Genomic DNA, 19,613 nt, shown 5'->3' with positions numbered 1-19,613 from the left:
GTATGCACTCGGGATGAGTGCACGAAAGGAACTTCCTCTGTACGGGGCAACCGACATGGCAGATTCGGCGGGAGGGCTAGACAAGGTACCGAGTTAGCGCCGGCCCTGGCTAGCAATCAAACATTCTGTTCGATCCAAAGCGACCCCACCCGGACACCGAAAGATGTTTCAATCGCGCACGCACACAAGCCAAGCATGACATGCAAGCTTGAAGCAAGACGGCCGATCGAAGATCAGCAGCAAGAACCAGAGGATCGGAACATATTCCAGCACACGGACAGTCCGGGTTAATTAGATAAGTTGAAGATAATTACCCGAGGGAGCTGCGGCGGGCCACGTTGGTGGTGATTCACTATTCTTTGAGAAAAACGATGGTGATAGTGATAGTGATAGCGATGGCGATGGTGAAGTTGTTCAAGCGGCGTTGAGCGAAAAGCTGATGGCCCTACAGTAGTTAGGTGAGCAGTGGTCACAAACATGGCACAGGACACTTGCAATCTCACGGAAACAACGGCTCCAAGGGTCCTATGCCGGAGATGGCTGTTTTTCAGATCGACGTGAGCCATTCACATCCGGGCTTTTCAATGGCCGATTCCCGAAGCCATTGTTAGTTGAATTGAATTTGAAGATTTTATGGTATACTTGGGACATGGCAAATTTCTTTTTTTTTTTTTTTTTTTTTTTTTTTTTTTTTTTTGGAAGGCTGGTCCCTTCAGGCGCCTTCATGATGGGTCTGCTGGTGCCGTCAGTGGACAAGCGGTTCTCAAATTTGCTGAGGTCAGGAATCAGGGTCTTTCAATCTTAGGCACCTAGAATGTGACATCCCGGATGCTTATCCAACGCTACCCGGTTCGACGTGTCTGTGGAAAATCTTTGTGATGCGGCCTACTTGCCGACCCATGCTTTCCTCCTCGGAGACCCAATCCGTCCGGGAGAAACTATTGGGCCAACGGATGTGTGCGCAGGTTAAATTGAGTGACACGAATGTTTGACATGGAAAAGGTTATTCCTGGGCCATCTTATTGACCTGAACAAACGGAGCAGGGACCTGACCATTGTCTGGTCAATTGCGGGAGATTCATTCCGAGAAGAGAGACAATTAATTCATAGCCCTGCACAGAGCTCGGATAGTCTAATTCGACCAGGGACCGGGATGGAGACATGATATCACCTGGACGAATAGCGGGAGTGGAAGGGGGAAGAATCCGCGGCCAAAGCTCTTGAGCTCGCAGCAGATGTTCAAAGTTCCATGGCAAAGAAGCAACAAGGACAATTTTGGAAATTATGAGAAAGGTTGAACAAGTCAGCGCTAAGTCCGAAGGATTGAGCAGGCCCAGGGATACCACCAAGCACAATACCGCGGTCAGCAAGAGGTGGAATAAAGCCAAGTGCCGGAATCGGCAATCCTTGAGTCCAAAGGCAGACCCGGCAGTTGCTAGAGCGGACCAAGGCCAGTGGCCTAGAAATGTACGCGTAATTGTTGGATCCTTTTGGTGGTGAAGCTCTCGAGATCTCGGTTAAAGACAGTCGTGACAGGCGGTTCATGCTGGTGAAGATGGGCCGCCGACGACGACTCTCCACAGGTCTGTATGGTCACAAAGGAGAGCGATTTTTATGGATGGATATCAACCACTTATTTTCAGTCCCTCCCATGACAAGGAACCAGGGTTTACCGTATGCCAAGTCAAGACAGTTCTCCCTGGGTTGTCATCTCTCGACGGCCCGAGGACAGACTCAGCATGCTCGAGGTGGTAAAGTTTCCACTGACAACGCTGGTTCATAAATTGTGACTCCCTTTGTCAAGAGAGCTGATTTCGCCAGCAGCGACAGTGATAGCGCTCAACCACTCTGTACTCCAGAGGAATGATGCTTGCTCCCAGGAGTTCTTGGCTGTAATTATTTGTAGCCCAAGGGACGGTCGGAGGACGTGCAGAGCATAGTTGAAGATTTCTCCGTCCCCAAGGTCCTGATCGGCTCCATAGAGAAAAATTTTGTTACAATGGACCGGTTCGCTCGACCCGCCATCGTAGTCCAGAACCACTTGGAACGATCTGATACTCCCAGGGCATTATTTGGTCCCTTCATTAATTGTCGTCGCGATGGGTCCGTTTAAAGTTCACCAGACAGGCTCGATTGCTCGCAGCAAGCCGGGTCCAGCCAGCCAATTAGGCGTTGCTTCCCGCCCGCTCAGACGAACCCGCCGAGCCCGCGATGCAGAGTCCGTCCCTGAAATCCGAGAAATCCTCCGTGCTACGACATGGCGGAACGAGGAAGAAACATTAGGCCCGAATCTGACCCTGAACCCAAGCGCCGCCCTCCGACGACCGCCAGGAGACGGTAGAGCATGATAGCTTCTCCCGGAGCTGTTAGCCTCCGTGTGACAAGTTACCGCAGGAAGAACCGGCTGGTGCCTTCGAACAGAAAGCGTGTGGAGAGACGGAGGATCTGTTTCCCTGGTTTCGTTTCTTCTCGCGTGTGGTTCGGGGTGTTTTATCGAAGACCCAAACCGTTCCGTTCCGTCAGAGGGCCACGTTGTGACGTTCCCGAGCCAGCTCGCCAAAGTCCCTTGTTTCATGCAACAGATGGAAAATTCCTCTGGTTCGAGGACAGCTGCACAATCCGGGCATTTTTCTCCGGCCATGGCACCGAATCTACAATCCATCAGGGGGGTCAGCAGCGCCTAAGCTGCCGAAGCCTACTCATGTTTTTAAATCCCATCGAGCGTTTCCCTCGTCAGATCGGGGGCGAGCCTAGCGTGTTTCATGTCAAATTATGAGATGGGGCACATTTCCCACGCTGACCTGACTCCACCCACCAGGGGCCAGATACCGCTCAGATGCGAATCCATCTTGATGCCCCATCCGCTCTTCTTTTCTTCTGCTCCCCTTTAATTACACTCTCTCGGCTTTAAAATATACCCAGTCTCTCATTTCTGTCTACCTCTCTCACCTTCCCTTCTCCTTCCTTTCTTCTTTCTCTTCATCGTTGCACAGTTTCTGCTCCTTGTGGCCACTTTTCACTCTTTTAAAGTGACCAAGCAGCAAGTCACTCTTTTGCACATCTTCGCCCTCACTCTGCCTTGGACAGAAGTGTTATATCTTGCTCTCCAACCGGCTTGGGTTTCACCGTCCTTTTTGCTTTTGGATCATATTTCTTGGTCGACCAGCTCTTCCTTTGTGTGAAAGTCTGGTTGAAAACACAGTTGAACTGTGACTTGCAATATCATATCCAAGCCTGTTTCTCAACATAACCTAAAAGCATCAACCATGCGTTATTCCTCCTTTGTCGCAGCACTCTGTGTTGGTGGGGCCCTGGCGTCCCCAATCGAGCAGCGCGCCTATGTCACCGACGTTGCCGTTGTCACCAGAACCGTTTATGTGACTATTGGCGGAGCTCCCACCCCTGTTGCTGCTGCCAACCGCCGTCCATGGTGGCATTGGCCGGGAAGGCCAAGTATCATCTACCCTCCGCCTCACAAGCCATCTCCACGCCCAAGTCCGACTTCACAGGCTCCTCCACCTCCACCACCACCGCCGCCTACTTCTACTCAAGCTCCCCCTCCACCTCCACCTCCACCAGCCGAGACTACGACCCAAGCTCCTCCGCCACCTCCTCCAGCAGAGACCACTACCCAGGCTCCGCCGCCGCCTCCGGAGACCACCAAACCTGCCGAAGTACCACCACCCAGCGATGACTACAAGGGCGTCGTTCTCTATCACCACAACGTCCATCGCTCCAACCACTCTGCCGAGGCGTTGACCTGGGATGACAACTTGGAGAGCAGTGCTAAACAGCTCGCCGACACTTGTGTCTATGAGCACAATACGTAAGAACAAACTCGTGTCCCAGGTGTATAATGCTCGTTTAATATTGACAGCATCCTATAGCAAGTACAATGGCGGTGGATATGGACAGAACATCGGTTACCAAGGTGGATTCAGCAACATCGGTGCTATGCTCAGCAATGCCATGTATAACGGCGAGGCTCCCAAATTTGATGGCCTGTACGGCCAAGCCAACCCTGGAGGTAATTTCCATGAATGGGGCCATTTCACCCAGATTGTTTGGAAGGGTACCAAGAAGGTTGCTTGTTACACTAAGCGCTGCCCAACTTTGAGAGTTGGAGCCACTGGTTCCACTGTGAACAACGCCGATTTCATTGTCTGCAACTATGGTCCTCCAGGTATGTCCTCGCGTTTCTCGGGTCATTAAGGGGCCATACTAAATATGTGGATAGGTAATTATGCTGGTGAATATGACAAGAATGTTGGCAAACCCCTGGGCCATCCCACAGTCACTGCTTAAAGGTAAAACCGATGTACTTGCTGAATGCATGAACCCATTTGGCAAACGCATTTACGTTGTCGCGGTCTATGTCATGGGTAGTCTGTCAACTTCTTCTTGCTCCCTCCCTTCTTGAACGTATATTGCAGGGATGTCCTAGCTTTTGTCCCAGAATCATCTTCGACCCAGAGATGATTGCTTTCCGTTTCTCTCAAGCCATCTTGTGGGATTTCTTGGGATCTTTTAAATATGATTTTTGACCGCTTCCCGATACGCGTCCTTGTCCTTTTTCTTTTATAGACCTTCAACTTGTACGCAATTTGTTCAGCTCTTTTGCTATGACGTCTCCCCAACTGCCAGTCAATGCATCAACGCATATCGATTTTAAGGCAGTGACAGGCCTGTAGGGGGAGGGTCTGCGAAGAGTGTCATTCGGATTTGTGAAAATTTTTTTCTTCATTTCTTTCCGATACTGGCTTGGTTCTTCTGGATCTTGCAAAGCTTCGGCCCTTTTCTTTCGGACTTCAGAGAAAATATTTAGTGACTTTCCATTCCAATTCTAAGGTATTTGCTATCCAGGAAGGTTTGTTTCACAATGATCATGATGGTAAATGGGTGACGGCAGAAGTATATATTTAAAACGATAAAAGCAGTTACCGCCCCTTTTGACACATTTTGGGTCACCGCTAACGGTATTCTTCCGGATTGCCCAACCATATTCCCCAACGTTAGTGGCCGTCGTAGTACACGTCGAAGCCATGTTTGGACAAGACAGCCAGGTGCACAGACTGGGGTACAAAGTCCGGCTGTACGGAGTACATGCATACATATTGTCCACCTCCCGAAGACATGGTCTTGTGTATTTTGGCCCAAGCGGCTGACGGGTGATCAGCCATCGGGCCGGAACGTGCACAGGGAGGCACTAACTAACCAACCGCTAGTGAATTTGAACTAGTTCTACATAGTCGCCTGGGGCTGTCTCCACTGGCCGGATAGAGGCAGCGCGGATTCTGCTTGCACGCGGGGAATAGTTACGCTAAGCGCGCTCTCTCTCGAGGAGTCGGTGACGGTGGTGGAGAAAAGTACACTACATACCGGTCGGCTTAAAGGAGCGATGTTCCGTATTCCCACTGCCGAAAGACTTGCAGCCGGCACCGCACCTATGGTTATGGATCCCCGAGGTCTCGGAATCAGACCGTTGGAGTGGACGTCATCGGGGATTTTATAGGGAATACGATGAAGGTTTGACTTTGCGGAGAAGGAATCTTAAAACTTATTTAATGCTTGGTGATCGCGCACGGATTCCTGTTAGGGCCAACGGCCATCTTGAAAAGGATACTCAAAAAGTCAGCTATTTTCATAACAAATGAGCACAGACATACGAGTAGTTAAAAAAAAAAAAGATTTAGCCAAGTGGTAGATGGAGCGATGCTGGTCATTTAATCCGACGCAAATTAGCTCGTGGGCGCGCGGACGGCATGATGCAGTTACCTGGTTGCTGTCGGTGGCGAGCACGGAGGATTTCCACGATGGCCATCTTTCCCCCCGCATGACACATTCCCAGACGTGGAGAAGTGGAAGTTCGGCCACACTGTCCGAACCTGCATATTAATCAAGGGAGACTTGCAGAAACGGGTATTGTCCCTGCTTCCAACGACAGGGTCTATCAGCTTTAAACGGATGCCACGGTATTTTCTTTTTCTTTTTCTTCTTTTTTTCCTCTTTGCGATGCCGACATCATCCCGTAGAAGAAAATAAAGCCGAAGTAGCGCTCGTTCCGTCGCAGTAGCTCCTCAGGCCCTTTGCCCACCCCTTGAAACGACACTCCGTTGCGCCGAAGCAGTCCTATGGGAATCCTAAGGTTAAAAAAAGTAGGACATATCTCCCATCACTCCCAACTATCAACACCTGACGGAGATCATCTATCACCTTGAACGCATAGCACAATGTGAGTCGGAATCCTTTGTTCCTCTTCATTTTTATTGTTATTTTTTTTTTGTCCCCCCTTAGTGTACGGAGTGTAAGTATCTTTTTCCCGTTTGTATCTGCGGCTAGAGGCATTCACATGCCGCCATGAGGTCATCTGTCAGCCCTGCCTAAGCCAGGCTTATATACTCCGTACAACGCCCCTCTCAACATACTTTAAATGCCTCCCCTTTGATCAAGTTTTCATAATAAGAGTAAAAGGCCTGTCAAATGGTTGACGTTCCCATTTACTAACCCCCCAAAATACTTGCAAATGCCATCATACTGCTTGCAGGATTGTCACTACTTCTATCGCAGTGCGCTGCGACTTCTTTCATTACCTACCTTCATCGCTGCCCAGTACACTTGATGATTATTTTTGCATTTTTGAATCTACATATTTTGGTATAGCAATGTCTCACCCGCCTTCTCCAGTTCGTTTCTTTACCATGCCAAAACCGCTCGGTGATGCCCTAGAAGGGCCCAGTCGTCCTCAGGTATCTTCCTCGACTGGTGCAATCCCGCCTTCACCTAAACCTTCCGGGGAAGGGAATGATGGCTCAGTGACGAACCAGACAAGGGTCACCTTTTCAAAACAAGATTCGCTACCAAGGCTTCCGATCCCAGATCTTGAGTCCACCTGCCGACGATATCTGGAGAGCCTGGCTCCCTTGCAAAGTCCGAGCGAACATGAAGAAACGAAAGCCTCGGTTCAAGATTTTCTCAAGTCTGACGGCCCTGACCTGCAAGAAAAATTGAAACTCTATGCATCGTCGAAGACGAGCTATATCGAGGAGTTTTGTACGCCTTCCGCTACCTCTAGCCTGGCTTTTTGAATGCGATGCTGACTGATAACTATGTTTGGCTAAGGGTATGACTCGTACTTGAATTATGATAATCGTGAGTATAAATGACCCTATTTTCCTTTGTTCAGAAAGCTAATTCTGATTGTATATCAGCTGTTGTCCTCAATTTAAACCCGTTTTTCCTCCTGGAAGACGACCCCACCCCTGCGCGGAACCATCAGGTGACGAGAGCGGCTTCATTGGTTGTATCGGCTTTGTCCTTTGTGCGAGCAGTTAGAAGGGAGGAGCTGACTCCAGATACGGTTCGCGGAAAGCCACTGTGCATGTTCCAATATTCCAGACTGTTTGGCACAGCAAGGGTGCCCACAAGCAACGGGTGTGTTATAGGCCAAGACTCTGCTTCGAAACATCTCGTCATCATGTGCAGGGGACAGTTTTACTGGTTTGACGTTCTTGATGAAAATGATGATCTTATAATGTCTGAAAAGGACATCTCTCTCAACCTGAGCGCGATCATCGAAGACGCCGAGCAGACGCCAATACAAGAGGCTGCGAAAGGGGCGATTGGCGTGTTAAGCACAGAAAATAGAAAGGTTTGGTCCGGGTTAAGGGATATACTGAACCGGCAGTCGGGATCCAACAACGCCGATTGTTTGAATATTGTCGATACAGCACTCTTTGTCTTATGTCTAGACGATGCGGAACCTTCGAATATTGCTGAAATCTGTGGTAATATGCTTTGCGGAACGAGCGAGGTGGTCAAAGGGGTTCAGATCGGTACATGCACAAATCGATGGTACGATAAGCTTCAAATAATTGTCTGCCAAAATGGTAGCGCAGGCATCAATTTTGAACATACCGGTGTCGACGGACATACGGTTCTTCGTTTCGCGAGTGACGTCTTTACTGACACCATCCTCCGTTTTGCAAAGACCATCAACGGCCAGGCACCAAGTATATGGGCATCCACTGGCCCAACTCCCGCCAAGCGCAAGCCAAACGGTTACCGACATGCGAGCACCACACCACGCAAACTTGAATGGGACATGGGCCCGGAGTTGAGCACGGCGGTAAGGTTCGCCGAGTCCCATATTGCCGACCTGCTTCATCAGCACGAATTTGAAGCTTTGGATTTCCGCGCTTACGGAAAAAATTTCATAACGTCGATGGGTTTCTCTCCGGACGCATTTGTGCAAATGGCATTCCAAGCGGCGTACTATGGGCTCTATGGACGTATTGAAAATACATATGAGCCTGCCATGACCAAGACATATTTGCATGGTCGCACTGAAGCCATCCGTACGGTCTCATCGGAATCAGTTGACTTCGTGCAAACGTTCTGGGGTGACAACCCCATCGCAGAGAAGGTGAATGCCCTCAGGAAAGCCACGCAGAAACATACTGCGATCACAAGAGAGTGCTCGCAGGGCCAAGGACATGATCGCCACCTTTATGCACTCTACTCTCTCTGGCAACGATCCTTGGACGAGAGGCAGCCCAGCATCTGCAGTGGGGGGTCCAGTCCTGACGGCTACTCCAGCCCTATTGAAGGTGGTAACTCGGACGATAGTCACTCCTCAGTCAGCTCTCGGAGTGGCCGTAGCAAAATGAATCATTTACCAGAGATATTCAAAGATCCCGGGTGGGAAAAGATCAACAACACTATCCTGTCCACGTCGAACTGTGGGAACCCATCGCTCCGACATTTTGGATTTGGGCCGACATCCGGCGATGGTTTCGGCATCGGTTATATCATCAAGGATGATTCGATCTCGATATGTGCATCCTCGAAGCACAGGCAAACCAGTCGATTCATGCAGACACTGGAGTCATACCTGCTGGAGATCCGGAAGCTACTGCGGGCCGCCTCTCGCCCAAGCGAGGAGCCTCGCGCTGCTGCGCCGCCAAATGCGGCACAGGAACGGCTTGGCACGGGCACTCGGACTCCTCGTCGAGGACGGCTCATTCATACCGATGCGGCGGCACGGGAGGTCGATACGCCTATGACTGAGAGTGGGTGTTTTGATGACGATGGGATGGGCGGCTGTATGTTTCCCCTGGCCCCCCTGGAATCTCGTTCTACCGCTATTAGTGAAAAGCTAACCTTTTAATTTAACACAGATGGGTTCTTCGATGCCGGAATGCTCCTGCAGGCGTTGCAGGAGCTCCAGGAAGTTCGGGAGAGGGGTAGAGATAAGAAGTCAAGGCGGAGATTAGTTGGAAAGACACTGAAATTGAATGATTATTAGATGAGCATTGTTTTCTTTTCCTTTCCTTTTTCTTTTTCTTTTCCCTTTCTTTTTTTTTTTTTTTTTGCTTTTTAAATGATTGATGATCCTTCGACGATATGATGTGTCGGGAAGCCGAGAAACTACGCGTTGGCGCGGTGAAATTTGTACAGTTATGTATTCCGTACTCCGTACTGCGGATGGCTCCAGGCGGGAGAATTCTTGCTTTGTGTTCTGCATTCGGGTATTTTTTAGGCTGAGACGCCAGCGACCCGATGATGTCATCTCACAGCGGTCATAACAACGATGGGTTTTTTTCGCAATCGGATTGTACGGAACAGCAAGGAGGAGCAAGAAAATTACGACGAGAGATAATTTACTGTAGACTGTAAGAGTTCGACCAATCCTGCTGTCCAGGAAGTACGGCGGCTGTGCACGGCATGTCGATATGGGAGATTGTTGAGCATTCAAGAACGCACTAATGAGTGGCTATGACCGGAATTGCTTTTTGTTGACCTTCAATCCGGGGTCGGAACACATCTGTAGGTCATTCAATACAGAGAGTTAGTTGCGTACCCCATCAGCTATCGTTGTTATTGTTCGAGGCAACGTGATAGTACGGAACCCTCCCTTGTTTCAGGAGAATTTTAATTTTTTTTTGCCCTCGACGTGTCCGTCCTGAAAAATCAGGTCACCTTTTTTTTTTTTTTTTCCCTGCCAATTCATCGGAAAAAGCGAAAACGGGACTGCAGCGCTAGTGACGCCCCACGTGATCCCTGCCCGGCCAGTGAAGTACCTCAAGCCGGCGCTGCCCATACAAAATTCCCTCTTCCTCAAGCAAAAACAAAAGTGAAGTTTTCAGACGCAGCCGCACCGCCTGTCGTGAACCCCATCCTCGCTCTCCCCGTCGCCAGCACCCTCTTCTGCTGTGTGCATCCGAGGGAGCAGAGCCAATTGCTCTCCCCCAGCGTGTCCATTCATGCCTGATCCTCTTCCATCCCTGTGAATATCTGATCCTGCAGCCTTTCGTCTCGAGCAACCCGGCTTACCACATCGGGTTTAGCGCTGAGCTCGATCCGCTTCTGGTACCTCACCCTCGCCCAGTCAGGACCTGCGGTTAGGAGCGAACGGCATTATCCACTCCATCCCCCTCCAGCGACCTCCCCTTCGCTCTCGTTCGACGGGAGATCTCATCGACAGAGACGAGAATCCGTTGTCATCGAATCCTCAGGTCCAAAACGGCGGCCCAGAAGGGGCACGATCTCTCTGCGACTCTTCCGTGCTCCCTTCGTCGACCTATCCGCGTTTAACCTCTCTCACAACCCCCCGTCCCTCTCTCTCTCCCTCCACCTCCCTCCCGCCCCCCCTCTTATCCCACGGCCGCTGGGACCCGCAAATTCGCCGTTGGTCAGCGGTCGCCTGGGAGCCGACGGCAGCAAAGCAGTCCTGGTTTTGAAAGATGGATATCGATACACAACATCCCGTCATCGTCGGCGACATGGCGTCCATGACTCCTCCTGCCAGCGCCGACGGAGAGAAGCCGTCGCCTCGTGCTGACTCGCCTCGAGGATCCGACATGGACGTCGATTCCGGCGCTTCAGTCGACGACGACGAGATCCGGCCCGACCACTACTACGGCGGCGGCAGGATCCCAATCTTCAAGCCGGTGAGTGATTTTCACAGTATAATTCATTCTCTCGCCAGGGAGTGTTTTCTTCCCAATGCCGACAATTTCGATGTTGTCGATTCCTTGCGGCGCTTACTCCTTTGACAAGCTGTGGAAACTAATGGATTGTCGCCCTTGCTCGGGGAGTGTTTTTTTTTTGAACAGACTATGGACCAATTCCGCGATTTTCAGTCGTTCATCCACAAGATCGACAAATATGGCATGGAATCTGGTGTGGTCAAGGTTATTCCGCCACAGGAATGGTGAGTAGCGCCCATATCATGACCCAACATTGAAGCCGAGCCCTTCCATGTCGTTCTTTGTTGCCGACCCCCCCCCCCTGCTCTACCGTTGAGCCGAATACTTCCCTCAAATCTCCCCAATGCGTGGATCCTACGATTCACCTACTTTAACTCCTTTGGGCATTAAAAGCTGAAAAGCTTTCTGCCCACTGGCCATTCTGGACTACCAAGATTCTGGCCCGTGCTTTTTATATTGTTCCAGCGATGTCTCCCTATAGGCCAAAAATACTCCCCGTATCATCAGACTTGATATTGCCCACCTGGCATCGTGCTGTGCACTGCAATTCTTACTTATCAATGCATGTCCAATGACTTTTCGCTAATGTTTATACAGGTTGGATGCCCTTCCATCACTGGAAGAATCTGTTAAGTCCATTCGGGTGAAAAATCCTATCATGCAAGAATTCCATGGTTCCCACGGAACTTATACTCAGGCGAATATTGAAAAGCAACGATCTTATAATTTGCCCCAATGGAAGGCACTGTGCGAGGAGACGAGTCACCAGCCTCCCGCTCGTCGTGGAGAGAGACGGCGCGCCCAGGAGAAGCCCGCACGTAACAATGCAAGAGGCCAGACGAACAGGTCTGACTCGCAAAAGCGGAAACCTGGTCCTCCTAACTCCAAATCTAATGAGCCGGAAAAAACAGCTGACGGCCCTGGGGAAAAGAAACTGGAAGGGCCACCGACTCCCGTCTCCCCACAATCCAACCCAGTTGAGCCAAAGTCCGAGGAACTGAGTGAGGGAGAATCTTTACCAGCACCAAAGCCCAAAGGAAGACAGCCCAAATCTGTTACCGCGCGACGTAAGTATAATCGCGGAGATGCAGCAGATTATATTGATGAGGAAGCTTTCAAGGACTTTGACTACCATCTCTCTGGAAGTGAGGAATACACCCCGGAGCGTTGTGAAGAACTTGAGACCGCTTACTGGAAGTCCCTCATGTACAATAACCCCATGTACGGTGCAGATATGCCGGGTTCCCTTTTTGATGACTCCGTCACATCCTGGAATGTTGCTAAGTTACCCAATTTGCTGGACATCCTTGGTCAGAAAGTCCCTGGAGTGAACACCGCATATCTATACCTGGGAATGTGGAAAGCTACATTTGCCTGGCATCTAGAGGATGTGGACCTCTACAGCATTAACTATATTCACTTTGGAGCCCCAAAGCAGTGGTATAGCATCTCTCAACAGGATCTTCCTAAATTCGAGGCCGCCATGAAAAGTGAGTGCCTTTTTTTTGAAGAACGACACAATAGCTACTGACAATTATAGGCATCTGGCCAACTGATTCAAAAAACTGTGACCAGTTCCTGCGTCATAAAACCTATTTGATTTCTCCTTCCTTCCTCAAATCCCAATATGGGATCACTGTCAATAAGATGGTACACTATGAACGCGAGTTTGTTATTACTTATCCTTATGGATACCATTCTGGATTCAATCTAGGTTATAATTGTGCCGAGTCTGTGAATTTCGCGACGGAGAAGTGGCTCGACTATGCGCGGGTTGCGAAGAAATGCAACTGCGAAGCCGATAGCGTCTGGATTGATATCCGAGAAATTGAAAGGAAATTATGTGGAGAAGCAACTCCGGAGTACTATGACGAGATGGAAGATCAGTTTGAAGGCGCATCCGACCTACTCACCCCCCCTCGCAGCGTTCCTGAGAAATCTGGCCCCCGCAAAAAGCGAAAGCACGATAGCGGCGAGTCCAAAACGAAGCGAGTCAAGTTGCATCTAGATGGCCCAAGAAAGGTTCCGTGCATCTTGTGTCCTAATAATTTGGATTATGAGGAACTGCTGCCTACTGAAGACGGCCTGTATCATGCCCATAGGCGATGTGCTCTTTACATCGACGAGACTTCCATTCTCAAAGACGAGTCCGGCAAGGAAGTCGTATGTGATGTCGATAAGATACCAAAGGCGAGAATGGGTCTGAAGTGTTTATTTTGCCGAGAAGTGAAAGGGGCTTGCTTCCAGTGCATGTATGGTAAATGCGCTAGGGCGTATCATCCAACATGTGCACTTCTCGCTGGTGTGCAGGTTGAATTTGGCAAAATTTCTGTTACTGCGGACGACGGATGCGAATACACTGTACCGGGAGTTGACCTCAAGTGTAAATATCATCGACCAAAACGACTTGGGTCCCAGTCGCCGGAAAGTATGGATATGGATTTCAAGATCACAGAAACGGCCAAGAAGTTACGCCCTGGGGATTTAATACAATTCCAGGCTGATAAAGAGATCAATGGTGCGGTTGTGCTTGAAAACCGACCGGAGGAGCGCGCGTTGTTGCTGAAAGTGCTTCCGCGAGGGTAAGTTGTTGCTCATTTATGCGCTGGAGGAAAAAAAAAAAAAAGGGAACAAAAGGTAGCAGTGATACTAATATTTTTGGTAGTGACGTGATCGAATTACCATATCGTTGGATATTAATCGTGAAGAAGTCCAATTTCCTCCCGCTTCCTTCTGGCATTAAACCACTCCCGGCGCACTTGGCTCGAAAGCCGGAGGCTCGGAAAGACCTAGCTTCAACTATTCCTTCACACGGTACACCGTTCGGGGACCCGTGGCTTCCATACCAATGGGCCGAGTTCTCCTGCGTCAAACCTCCCTTTAACTCAGACACCAGCAGAGTCGACGTTTTCAAACCTGAGCAAATCTGGTATTATCTTGGAAGAACATCCACGGAGTGCCGTGCGCAATACACCGAAAACCCAGCACGTTCCGTCCATAACCCTCGTTCCAACTTCCTCGAGAGCGTAAAGTCGTTAAGAGCGCCCGCTATGGCTACATCTCACCCCAACACTTATTCATCGAACCAACAAAAATTCTCCTCCGGGGCACGCATTGCCGCACCTGCTCCTCCCGTCCCTACACGCCCTATCATGACTCAGAAACTCCAACTGCCAGCTACTTCCGATATGCCAGGCCCAGTTTTCAGAGAAAACAAAGGGATGCAGCTTCTAACGGCTCGTCGTCTTCTTGCTTCGATCACGGAACATGCCAATGCTGGCGCGGGCTACATCATCGTCGACCCTGATTTTGTGGCTCAGATTCTGTTGGGCGATGGTTTGACGGTGCCAAAAAACGGAATGGAGAAGTTGAAGAAGGCTATGTCAGAGTCGATGATTAGGCCTAAATCCAATAACGGGTTGCTTCCCTTGCAGCCATTGAATATGGAAGCAGACGAAGTCGACCATCTTTTAAGGATGCTTCGCTTTGCGATTGTCGACCTTGCCCAAAAGGTTTATGGAAATGATACAAAATCTGGAAAGCAGCCTGAGCGAGCATCGGTGAAAGAACCTCGTGTTTCCTCGTCCAGCGTTGCGATGTGGGGAAATTTCGACGGCTCGCGACGCCAGTCCGTTTCCGTTTACAACTCGCCGTACGCCCCTGGATTTGGGTTTTCACAGTATGCGATTAAGGAATATGGCCTGGGGCCCCCACGGTTGGCACAAAAGGAGCACTCGGCGGCCGATTTCTTTGCCAAGTTATCCCAAGAAGACAAAGAAAAGGTCATCCAGGCCTGCGGCAGTGTTAACGCCTCGAGGAAGGCAGCCGCAAGCACATCCATTGCTCCAGGATTAGAAATGAGCCAAGTATCAGGCCTGGACATCCCGGTCACTACGACATCTATGGATCCCATGAACCTTGATCCTCATCACCTATCGGCCTTTGACATGACACTACATGCCGATTCTCCGGCATCGAGCTTCAGCAGAACAGCAATACATTACCAGTCTCCTCAAGATTTTTCCGCGCAGGTAGAACATGAATCGTCGTTACTCCCCAGACATTTGCAAGATCATCATGACCTGTTCGGTGACCAGCAGACAAACCAACGCTTTTGGCAACGAAGTGTTCCTTGGAATGACGGCGACACCCAGTCCCATAATGATGAGCCTCGCCCTTTTTTCGGACCACATCTGCCACCTGCCGGGCATGACTACCTTTCATCAGACATGGACTTCGAGCGGGGCCCCGGTTCTCTGCATTCCATGGACATGGCCGGCTTTGGTTTTGATGGTCCCGATGATTTGTATCCCGATCCCAGCCCGTAATTCGCTTTCTACCGATACTTCACCCCGGTATCCTATCACCTGGGCAAGGTGATTCCCAGATGTGTTCAACCACAGTTAACGGAATCGCCCCGCTTGAAATTTATACGCCCCTCGAATCCTTCTATACTCTAATAGCACGACAATTTTTGCTTACTTTGTTTCCTGACTGCCTTGCGACCATACCAGTACATGGTATGATAGAAATTCCGGCGTCCTATGGGCTTCCTAGCGGCTGGCTTGATCGGATACATTAATATCCCGCGTGACGACACTGTTAATGACCTCAAAAAACCTTCACGATGATTCGATGACAAAATTCTTAAAAAGCGTTCTCGTTTTCTTTTCTACGAAGACTTGTGGCTTGTTTCGCTGTTTATTTGACTGGCCATCCAACCATTCGCTTGATGGATAATTGTTGCGACTTCAACGATATTCGCGGCTCACGACATCAAGCATGTTACTCTCCGTGCATAGGCGACAGTTCTCGGGAAACGTGCACCGATAGCTGGACAGATGCCAAGTAAACATCACTTTTGCATCTGGAGGAATACAATCATGAATAATACAAGCCTCCGTTCCACTTCGGGTCCTAGTACGTACCCCAGTTGGAACGGTCTCTCAGAACCCTGAAATAACGGTGTGCTTCGTATGTATATGGCCTTTGTTTCCTTTTTTTTCCCCTGTATCAATTGTTTTTACACATATTGGGTGGTGTTTTGTTGTCTCCTTTCTATCCCCTATCTCCTTTGTTCATCTTCTTCTGTTCTCTCACTGCACCCTACCTATAGGTTGTTGTGCGATGATACACGATGATATCACCCTCGATATAAAAAAAAAGCCCCTCTTCTTCATGTCCTGTCTGTACCCTCGCCCCTTTCCCAATTTAAATAAGAATCTTTTGTCCTATCTGTATTGGGACCCGTTGGTTGTTTTTACTTTTATTGCTTTTTCCCTTCACTTCTCTTCTCTCGTTATCGCCTTGCCCTGAGTCTACATCTCACAGAGGAAAGGCGAGAAGGAAAGGAGATGGGTGGGAAAATAAGCGCCTGTTTCTTAAGGCAAGGTGGAGGGAATTTGTAACACCTCCCGACACTTGATATTTCCCTTTGTTTTCTCTCCGCCCGTTCTATAGTAGCTTTGAGATATTGAATGGACAAAAATATAAATCAAGAGGAGCTCTCAAATAAATAGCTTTTTATAATCATTAATAAAATATTATTTCTCTTAGGCTAACGTGCCCCAAAACTCCTCCTAGCTTTGCATCAGTATCATGACTAGTGTAGCATCAGATAAGAATAGTAGTCCAATGCTGCCCATGTTAGTGAATTGAGGGAAATTACCCTATGGTGAAGGTATTCTTACATGAAATTTTGATCACACGAACAAATTTCTAGTATAGCACATACATAGGAAAACCACAAGCCTCAATATTCAGTGTGAATAACAATGGTATTCACACTTAAAAAATGGCGTGTGCCAAACAAAAAGCGCAGAATCTCGAAGATTTAAGGTGCCAGGTGCGGCTTCTTTTCATGGTCTTGCTCTATATGCCATACACAACAAAGCATTCGCTCCATCAAAAAGTAAGAGATCCGCTATCGAACCTCAATCAACATTGTTTCTCCTGAGGATCTTACACCGGCGCTATACGTTCTTTCTCCGTCATGTCCCTCTACCGGAGGAAAAGTCGAGGTCAATATGACCAGGGCGGGCGAGCCAGCCGCGCTAGTGCCCAGTCTCAGTATTATATGCAAATACCACGAAGTGCCAATGCTTCTCAGCTTACAGGATATCCTCCAGACATCCAGCAAAGCCTCGACACCGTTCAGGCATTCGCCGCAGCACGAATGGCAAAAAAATGCCATAAGTGCGGCTCAGGTCTGACGGACGGGTTTTCAGCAAAGAATTGGATCCGCAACTGGTCTCAGAGAGCAAATAATCGCCCCGAAAACGCCGCTACTTTTTGCTCTGCGACTTGCCCCGAGTGTGGAGTCCTCACCTGCCTTGGTTGCGGCCACAGGCCACGCAGAAACAAGCAGCCTCATCAAATTAACGGGTATTATGTCGATTGGTGTTGCCGCGAAGGAAGGATGTTTGGAATGTGGGCCTTATTGGCTAGGTATGACCAAGTTGAGTTGGAATTCCAAGCATCCAGCTCGAATTCCGATGGCCCAGGCCTGAGAAGGCGCTTGCCCAGGAGAGGGGCGAGCGACACTCAAGATTCAAGGGGCATCGGATACGCTGACCGTGGTAACTATAATCCCTGGGCGAATTTGTTCCATGGTGGGCCTGGCGGACCTCCGTCAGCTTTATCACGCCCCATCGAGTTCCATGGCTCGGATTCAAAGTCTGATAGGTTTTTAACTGTAACATTTCACGTGGTGAAAGAACTGACACCAAGCACTGCGAATAAAGATTTGTCGCCAGAACTTCGAGGGATGCTCCAGCTCAGCTTTCTAATTGACAAGTTGGCGGAACTGTTACGCAACGACTCGTTGGAGGATATCACATCACGCGCAGAAGTTTACACGGCTGCATTTCAGTTTGTCAAGAAGCTGGGTGCTCATCCTGAGTTAGTTTCACTTGTCCAAACACTCCGCCACCACAAGCGTCAAACCTCTGGGTTGGAGTCTCTCATTTTGAGATCAACTGCACACGACCATGGAGGCGATCGGGTCTTGATCCTGGGTGAGACCATACCTTCAGTGGCTGAAAGACTGCGAAAGCTGGCCAGACAGAGCGATATAATATTAGGTATGAGGGAGAGTGAGGATTTGACGTCGAGGGCAGGGAAAAATATGCTTGATATATGCGAAGAGATAACTGATGTCTATGCAATCATTGCCCCGAGGAGAAACCAGACTGTCAACAATCCTCAGAAAGTAGATAAATATGCGGAATATCATCAACAGTATTGCCTTATGCGAGATGAGAGCATTTTGGATCAGGGCCATACGTTCAACACCCTCGCATCACGCATGATGTACTCGCCGCAAGGACGGATAAAACGATTGATGGTGGAACTTGCCAATATGGCAACGTCACTTCCAGTGGGAATATATGTTAAAGCAAGCGAGAGTCGCCCAGATTTGATGCGGTGTCTTATCATGGGACCACCGGACAGCCCGTATGGGTATGGTCTCTTTGAGTGAGTAGCCCTATCTAACTGCTTCACCAGATTACTTTTTTAACTTATTCTTGTCTCTGAGTTCCAGTTTCGATTTGCTGTGCAAAGAAACTTATCCACAAGAGCCGCCTATCATGGCATGCCGCACCGCTCAGGAGTGCAGAGGTCAGCTTAATCCAAATCTCCACCCAGACGGGAAAGGTATGTTGTAAAGCTAAGGAATGATCCCGTTCGTATACCTGATTCAAAGCTGACATGTAAACCCAGTTTGCCTCTCGCTACTCGGTACATGGAAGGAAGGTGACGCCGCAGCGCAATGGCAGCCTGGAAAGTCCACCATTCTCTCCGTGCTTATTAGCATCCAGGCAATGATATTCACAGAAGATCCATTCAGGAATGAACCAGCAAACACTAACAGGGTTGGAAGGAGAGCTGACAGGGAAGCACAGATGACTATCCAGAAGATCCAACCTTTGACTATTGAATACGGCATGCTGGCATGGTTGGAAAAACAGCAAAGGCTTAACGGAGTATGGGGTGATATCGTCAAGGCGCATTTCAAGCTCAATAAAGAAAAAATTCTAACCAATATTAACAAATGGGCGCAGAGCAATCCGGCCGTTGGTCGAGGATATGAATGGTACAGGAGTGGCGTGTCACCAGTCGAGCGGCTTAGAAGACACCTTGACAGTCTCAGTGGGTTTTCATAATTGTGCAGGTCGAATGCTAACTAACTATGGGCGGCTTGTGTCTATTAACTAACTAAGCTGGTGGACTGATCGGATCAGCAACTTAGACTTGTCCGTTCTTTTTCTTTGATGTCTCTTGTCAGTTTCGACTGACCTGATCGGACCGAAAGCGGGTCAAATTAAGATGTTCAAACTAGCCCGTTTTGGTTAGACTTGCAGCTGGGGCCTTCCAATGATCCAGTACCAGCCGTATCAGTGAGTTAGTTACATACAAGCGGCGTGACGGAGTGAGTACTGTAGTGACTTTTGCCCAATAATTAATTACCAGCGGGATAATGCCCTGTGCTACTGAAAGGCGGGGTTTGCGCCAGCCCCTCGCATAAATCCAACTGCCACACAGTCCAGCAGCACAGTGTGTTTTAACGAACCTGTAAAATAGCTAGCTCAACTTTCCGATTACCATTCAATGTGATATTTGCTT

General features: G+C 49.3%; 7 protein-coding genes across 7 annotated transcripts; 6 read left to right on the top strand and 1 right to left on the bottom strand.

The window, feature by feature from the left end:
• Window positions 1-13: 13 nt before the first annotated feature.
• CIMG_13090 (uncharacterized protein) lies at window positions 14-1,298 on the top strand (the record flags this gene model as incomplete). The annotated part of the gene is made up of 5 exons (XM_001243002.2): window positions 14-92; window positions 296-337; window positions 459-606; window positions 806-965; window positions 1,146-1,298. 5 exons carry the CDS (start codon window positions 14-16, stop codon window positions 1,296-1,298), a joined length of 582 nt encoding a protein of 193 aa, XP_001243003.2.
• A 479-nt stretch (window positions 1,299-1,777) lies between these two features.
• On the bottom strand, window positions 1,778-2,848 carry CIMG_06898 (uncharacterized protein; the record flags this gene model as incomplete). The annotated part of the gene is made up of 4 exons (XM_001243001.2): window positions 1,778-2,051; window positions 2,198-2,250; window positions 2,390-2,651; window positions 2,802-2,848. The coding sequence occupies 4 exons, from the start codon at window positions 2,846-2,848 to the stop codon at window positions 1,778-1,780; spliced, it is 636 nt and encodes a 211-aa protein (XP_001243002.2).
• Window positions 2,849-2,905: 57 nt separating this feature from the next.
• Window positions 2,906-4,748, top strand: CIMG_06897 (uncharacterized protein). Its single transcript, XM_001243000.2, has 3 exons — window positions 2,906-3,826; window positions 3,888-4,183; window positions 4,238-4,748. The coding sequence occupies exons 1-3, from the start codon at window positions 3,267-3,269 to the stop codon at window positions 4,303-4,305; spliced, it is 924 nt and encodes a 307-aa protein (XP_001243001.1). The 5' UTR covers window positions 2,906-3,266; the 3' UTR covers window positions 4,306-4,748.
• A 147-nt stretch (window positions 4,749-4,895) lies between these two features.
• On the top strand, window positions 4,896-5,512 carry CIMG_06896 (uncharacterized protein; the record flags this gene model as incomplete). Its single annotated transcript, XM_001242999.2, has 3 exons — window positions 4,896-4,911; window positions 5,029-5,099; window positions 5,240-5,512. 3 exons carry the CDS (start codon window positions 4,896-4,898, stop codon window positions 5,510-5,512), a joined length of 360 nt encoding a protein of 119 aa, XP_001243000.2.
• A 1,000-nt stretch (window positions 5,513-6,512) lies between these two features.
• On the top strand, window positions 6,513-9,446 carry CIMG_06895 (carnitine acetyl transferase). The gene is made up of 4 exons (XM_001242998.2): window positions 6,513-7,050; window positions 7,120-7,149; window positions 7,209-9,101; window positions 9,177-9,446. Exons 1-4 carry the CDS (start codon window positions 6,663-6,665, stop codon window positions 9,302-9,304), a joined length of 2,439 nt encoding a protein of 812 aa, XP_001242999.2. The 5' UTR covers window positions 6,513-6,662; the 3' UTR covers window positions 9,305-9,446.
• Window positions 9,447-10,199: 753 nt separating this feature from the next.
• CIMG_06894 (jumonji family transcription factor) lies at window positions 10,200-16,529 on the top strand. The gene is made up of 5 exons (XM_001242997.2): window positions 10,200-10,949; window positions 11,115-11,212; window positions 11,586-12,478; window positions 12,529-13,570; window positions 13,654-16,529. The coding sequence occupies exons 1-5, from the start codon at window positions 10,743-10,745 to the stop codon at window positions 15,314-15,316; spliced, it is 3,903 nt and encodes a 1,300-aa protein (XP_001242998.2). The 5' UTR covers window positions 10,200-10,742; the 3' UTR covers window positions 15,317-16,529.
• Window positions 16,530-17,830: 1,301 nt separating this feature from the next.
• Window positions 17,831-19,192, top strand: CIMG_06893 (baculoviral IAP repeat-containing protein 6 (apollon)). The gene is made up of 4 exons (XM_001242996.2): window positions 17,831-18,070; window positions 18,178-18,464; window positions 18,532-18,644; window positions 18,711-19,192. Exons 2-4 carry the CDS (start codon window positions 18,238-18,240, stop codon window positions 19,151-19,153), a joined length of 783 nt encoding a protein of 260 aa, XP_001242997.2. The 5' UTR covers window positions 17,831-18,070; window positions 18,178-18,237; the 3' UTR covers window positions 19,154-19,192.
• Window positions 19,193-19,613: the final 421 nt, after the last annotated feature.

The sequence above is a fragment of the Coccidioides immitis genome (genome assembly GCF_000149335.2).
Source record: "Coccidioides immitis RS genomic scaffold supercont3.2, whole genome shotgun sequence".
Classification (NCBI taxonomy): Eukaryota; Fungi; Ascomycota; class Eurotiomycetes; order Onygenales; family Onygenaceae; genus Coccidioides; species Coccidioides immitis.
The sequence above is the reverse complement of the archived record's forward strand: the minus strand, read 5'-3'. Positions and strand labels throughout refer to the sequence as shown.

Excerpts from the sequence above, each read along its gene's own strand:
- CIMG_06897 (XM_001243000.2), top strand. The coding sequence starts at position 3,267 with ATGCGTTATTCCTCCTTTGTCGCAGCACTCTGTGTTGGTGGGGCCCTG. Across the intron at positions 3,827-3,887 it reads TGTGTCTATGAGCACAATAC|CAAGTACAATGGCGGTGGAT; the intron begins GTAAGAACAAAC and ends AGCATCCTATAG. Across the intron at positions 4,184-4,237 it reads CTGCAACTATGGTCCTCCAG|GTAATTATGCTGGTGAATAT; the intron begins GTATGTCCTCGC and ends ATATGTGGATAG.
- CIMG_06895 (XM_001242998.2), top strand. The coding sequence starts at position 6,663 with ATGTCTCACCCGCCTTCTCCAGTTCGTTTCTTTACCATGCCAAAACCG. Across the intron at positions 7,051-7,119 it reads GAGCTATATCGAGGAGTTTT|GGTATGACTCGTACTTGAAT; the intron begins GTACGCCTTCCG and ends TGTTTGGCTAAG. Across the intron at positions 9,102-9,176 it reads TGACGATGGGATGGGCGGCT|ATGGGTTCTTCGATGCCGGA; the intron begins GTATGTTTCCCC and ends AATTTAACACAG.
- CIMG_06894 (XM_001242997.2), top strand. The coding sequence starts at position 10,743 with ATGGATATCGATACACAACATCCCGTCATCGTCGGCGACATGGCGTCC. Across the intron at positions 12,479-12,528 it reads ATTCGAGGCCGCCATGAAAA|GCATCTGGCCAACTGATTCA; the intron begins GTGAGTGCCTTT and ends TGACAATTATAG. Across the intron at positions 13,571-13,653 it reads CTGAAAGTGCTTCCGCGAGG|TGACGTGATCGAATTACCAT; the intron begins GTAAGTTGTTGC and ends TATTTTTGGTAG.
- CIMG_06893 (XM_001242996.2), top strand. The coding sequence starts at position 18,238 with ATGCGAGATGAGAGCATTTTGGATCAGGGCCATACGTTCAACACCCTC. Across the intron at positions 18,465-18,531 it reads TATGGGTATGGTCTCTTTGA|TTTCGATTTGCTGTGCAAAG; the intron begins GTGAGTAGCCCT and ends TCTGAGTTCCAG. Across the intron at positions 18,645-18,710 it reads TCTCCACCCAGACGGGAAAG|TTTGCCTCTCGCTACTCGGT; the intron begins GTATGTTGTAAA and ends ATGTAAACCCAG.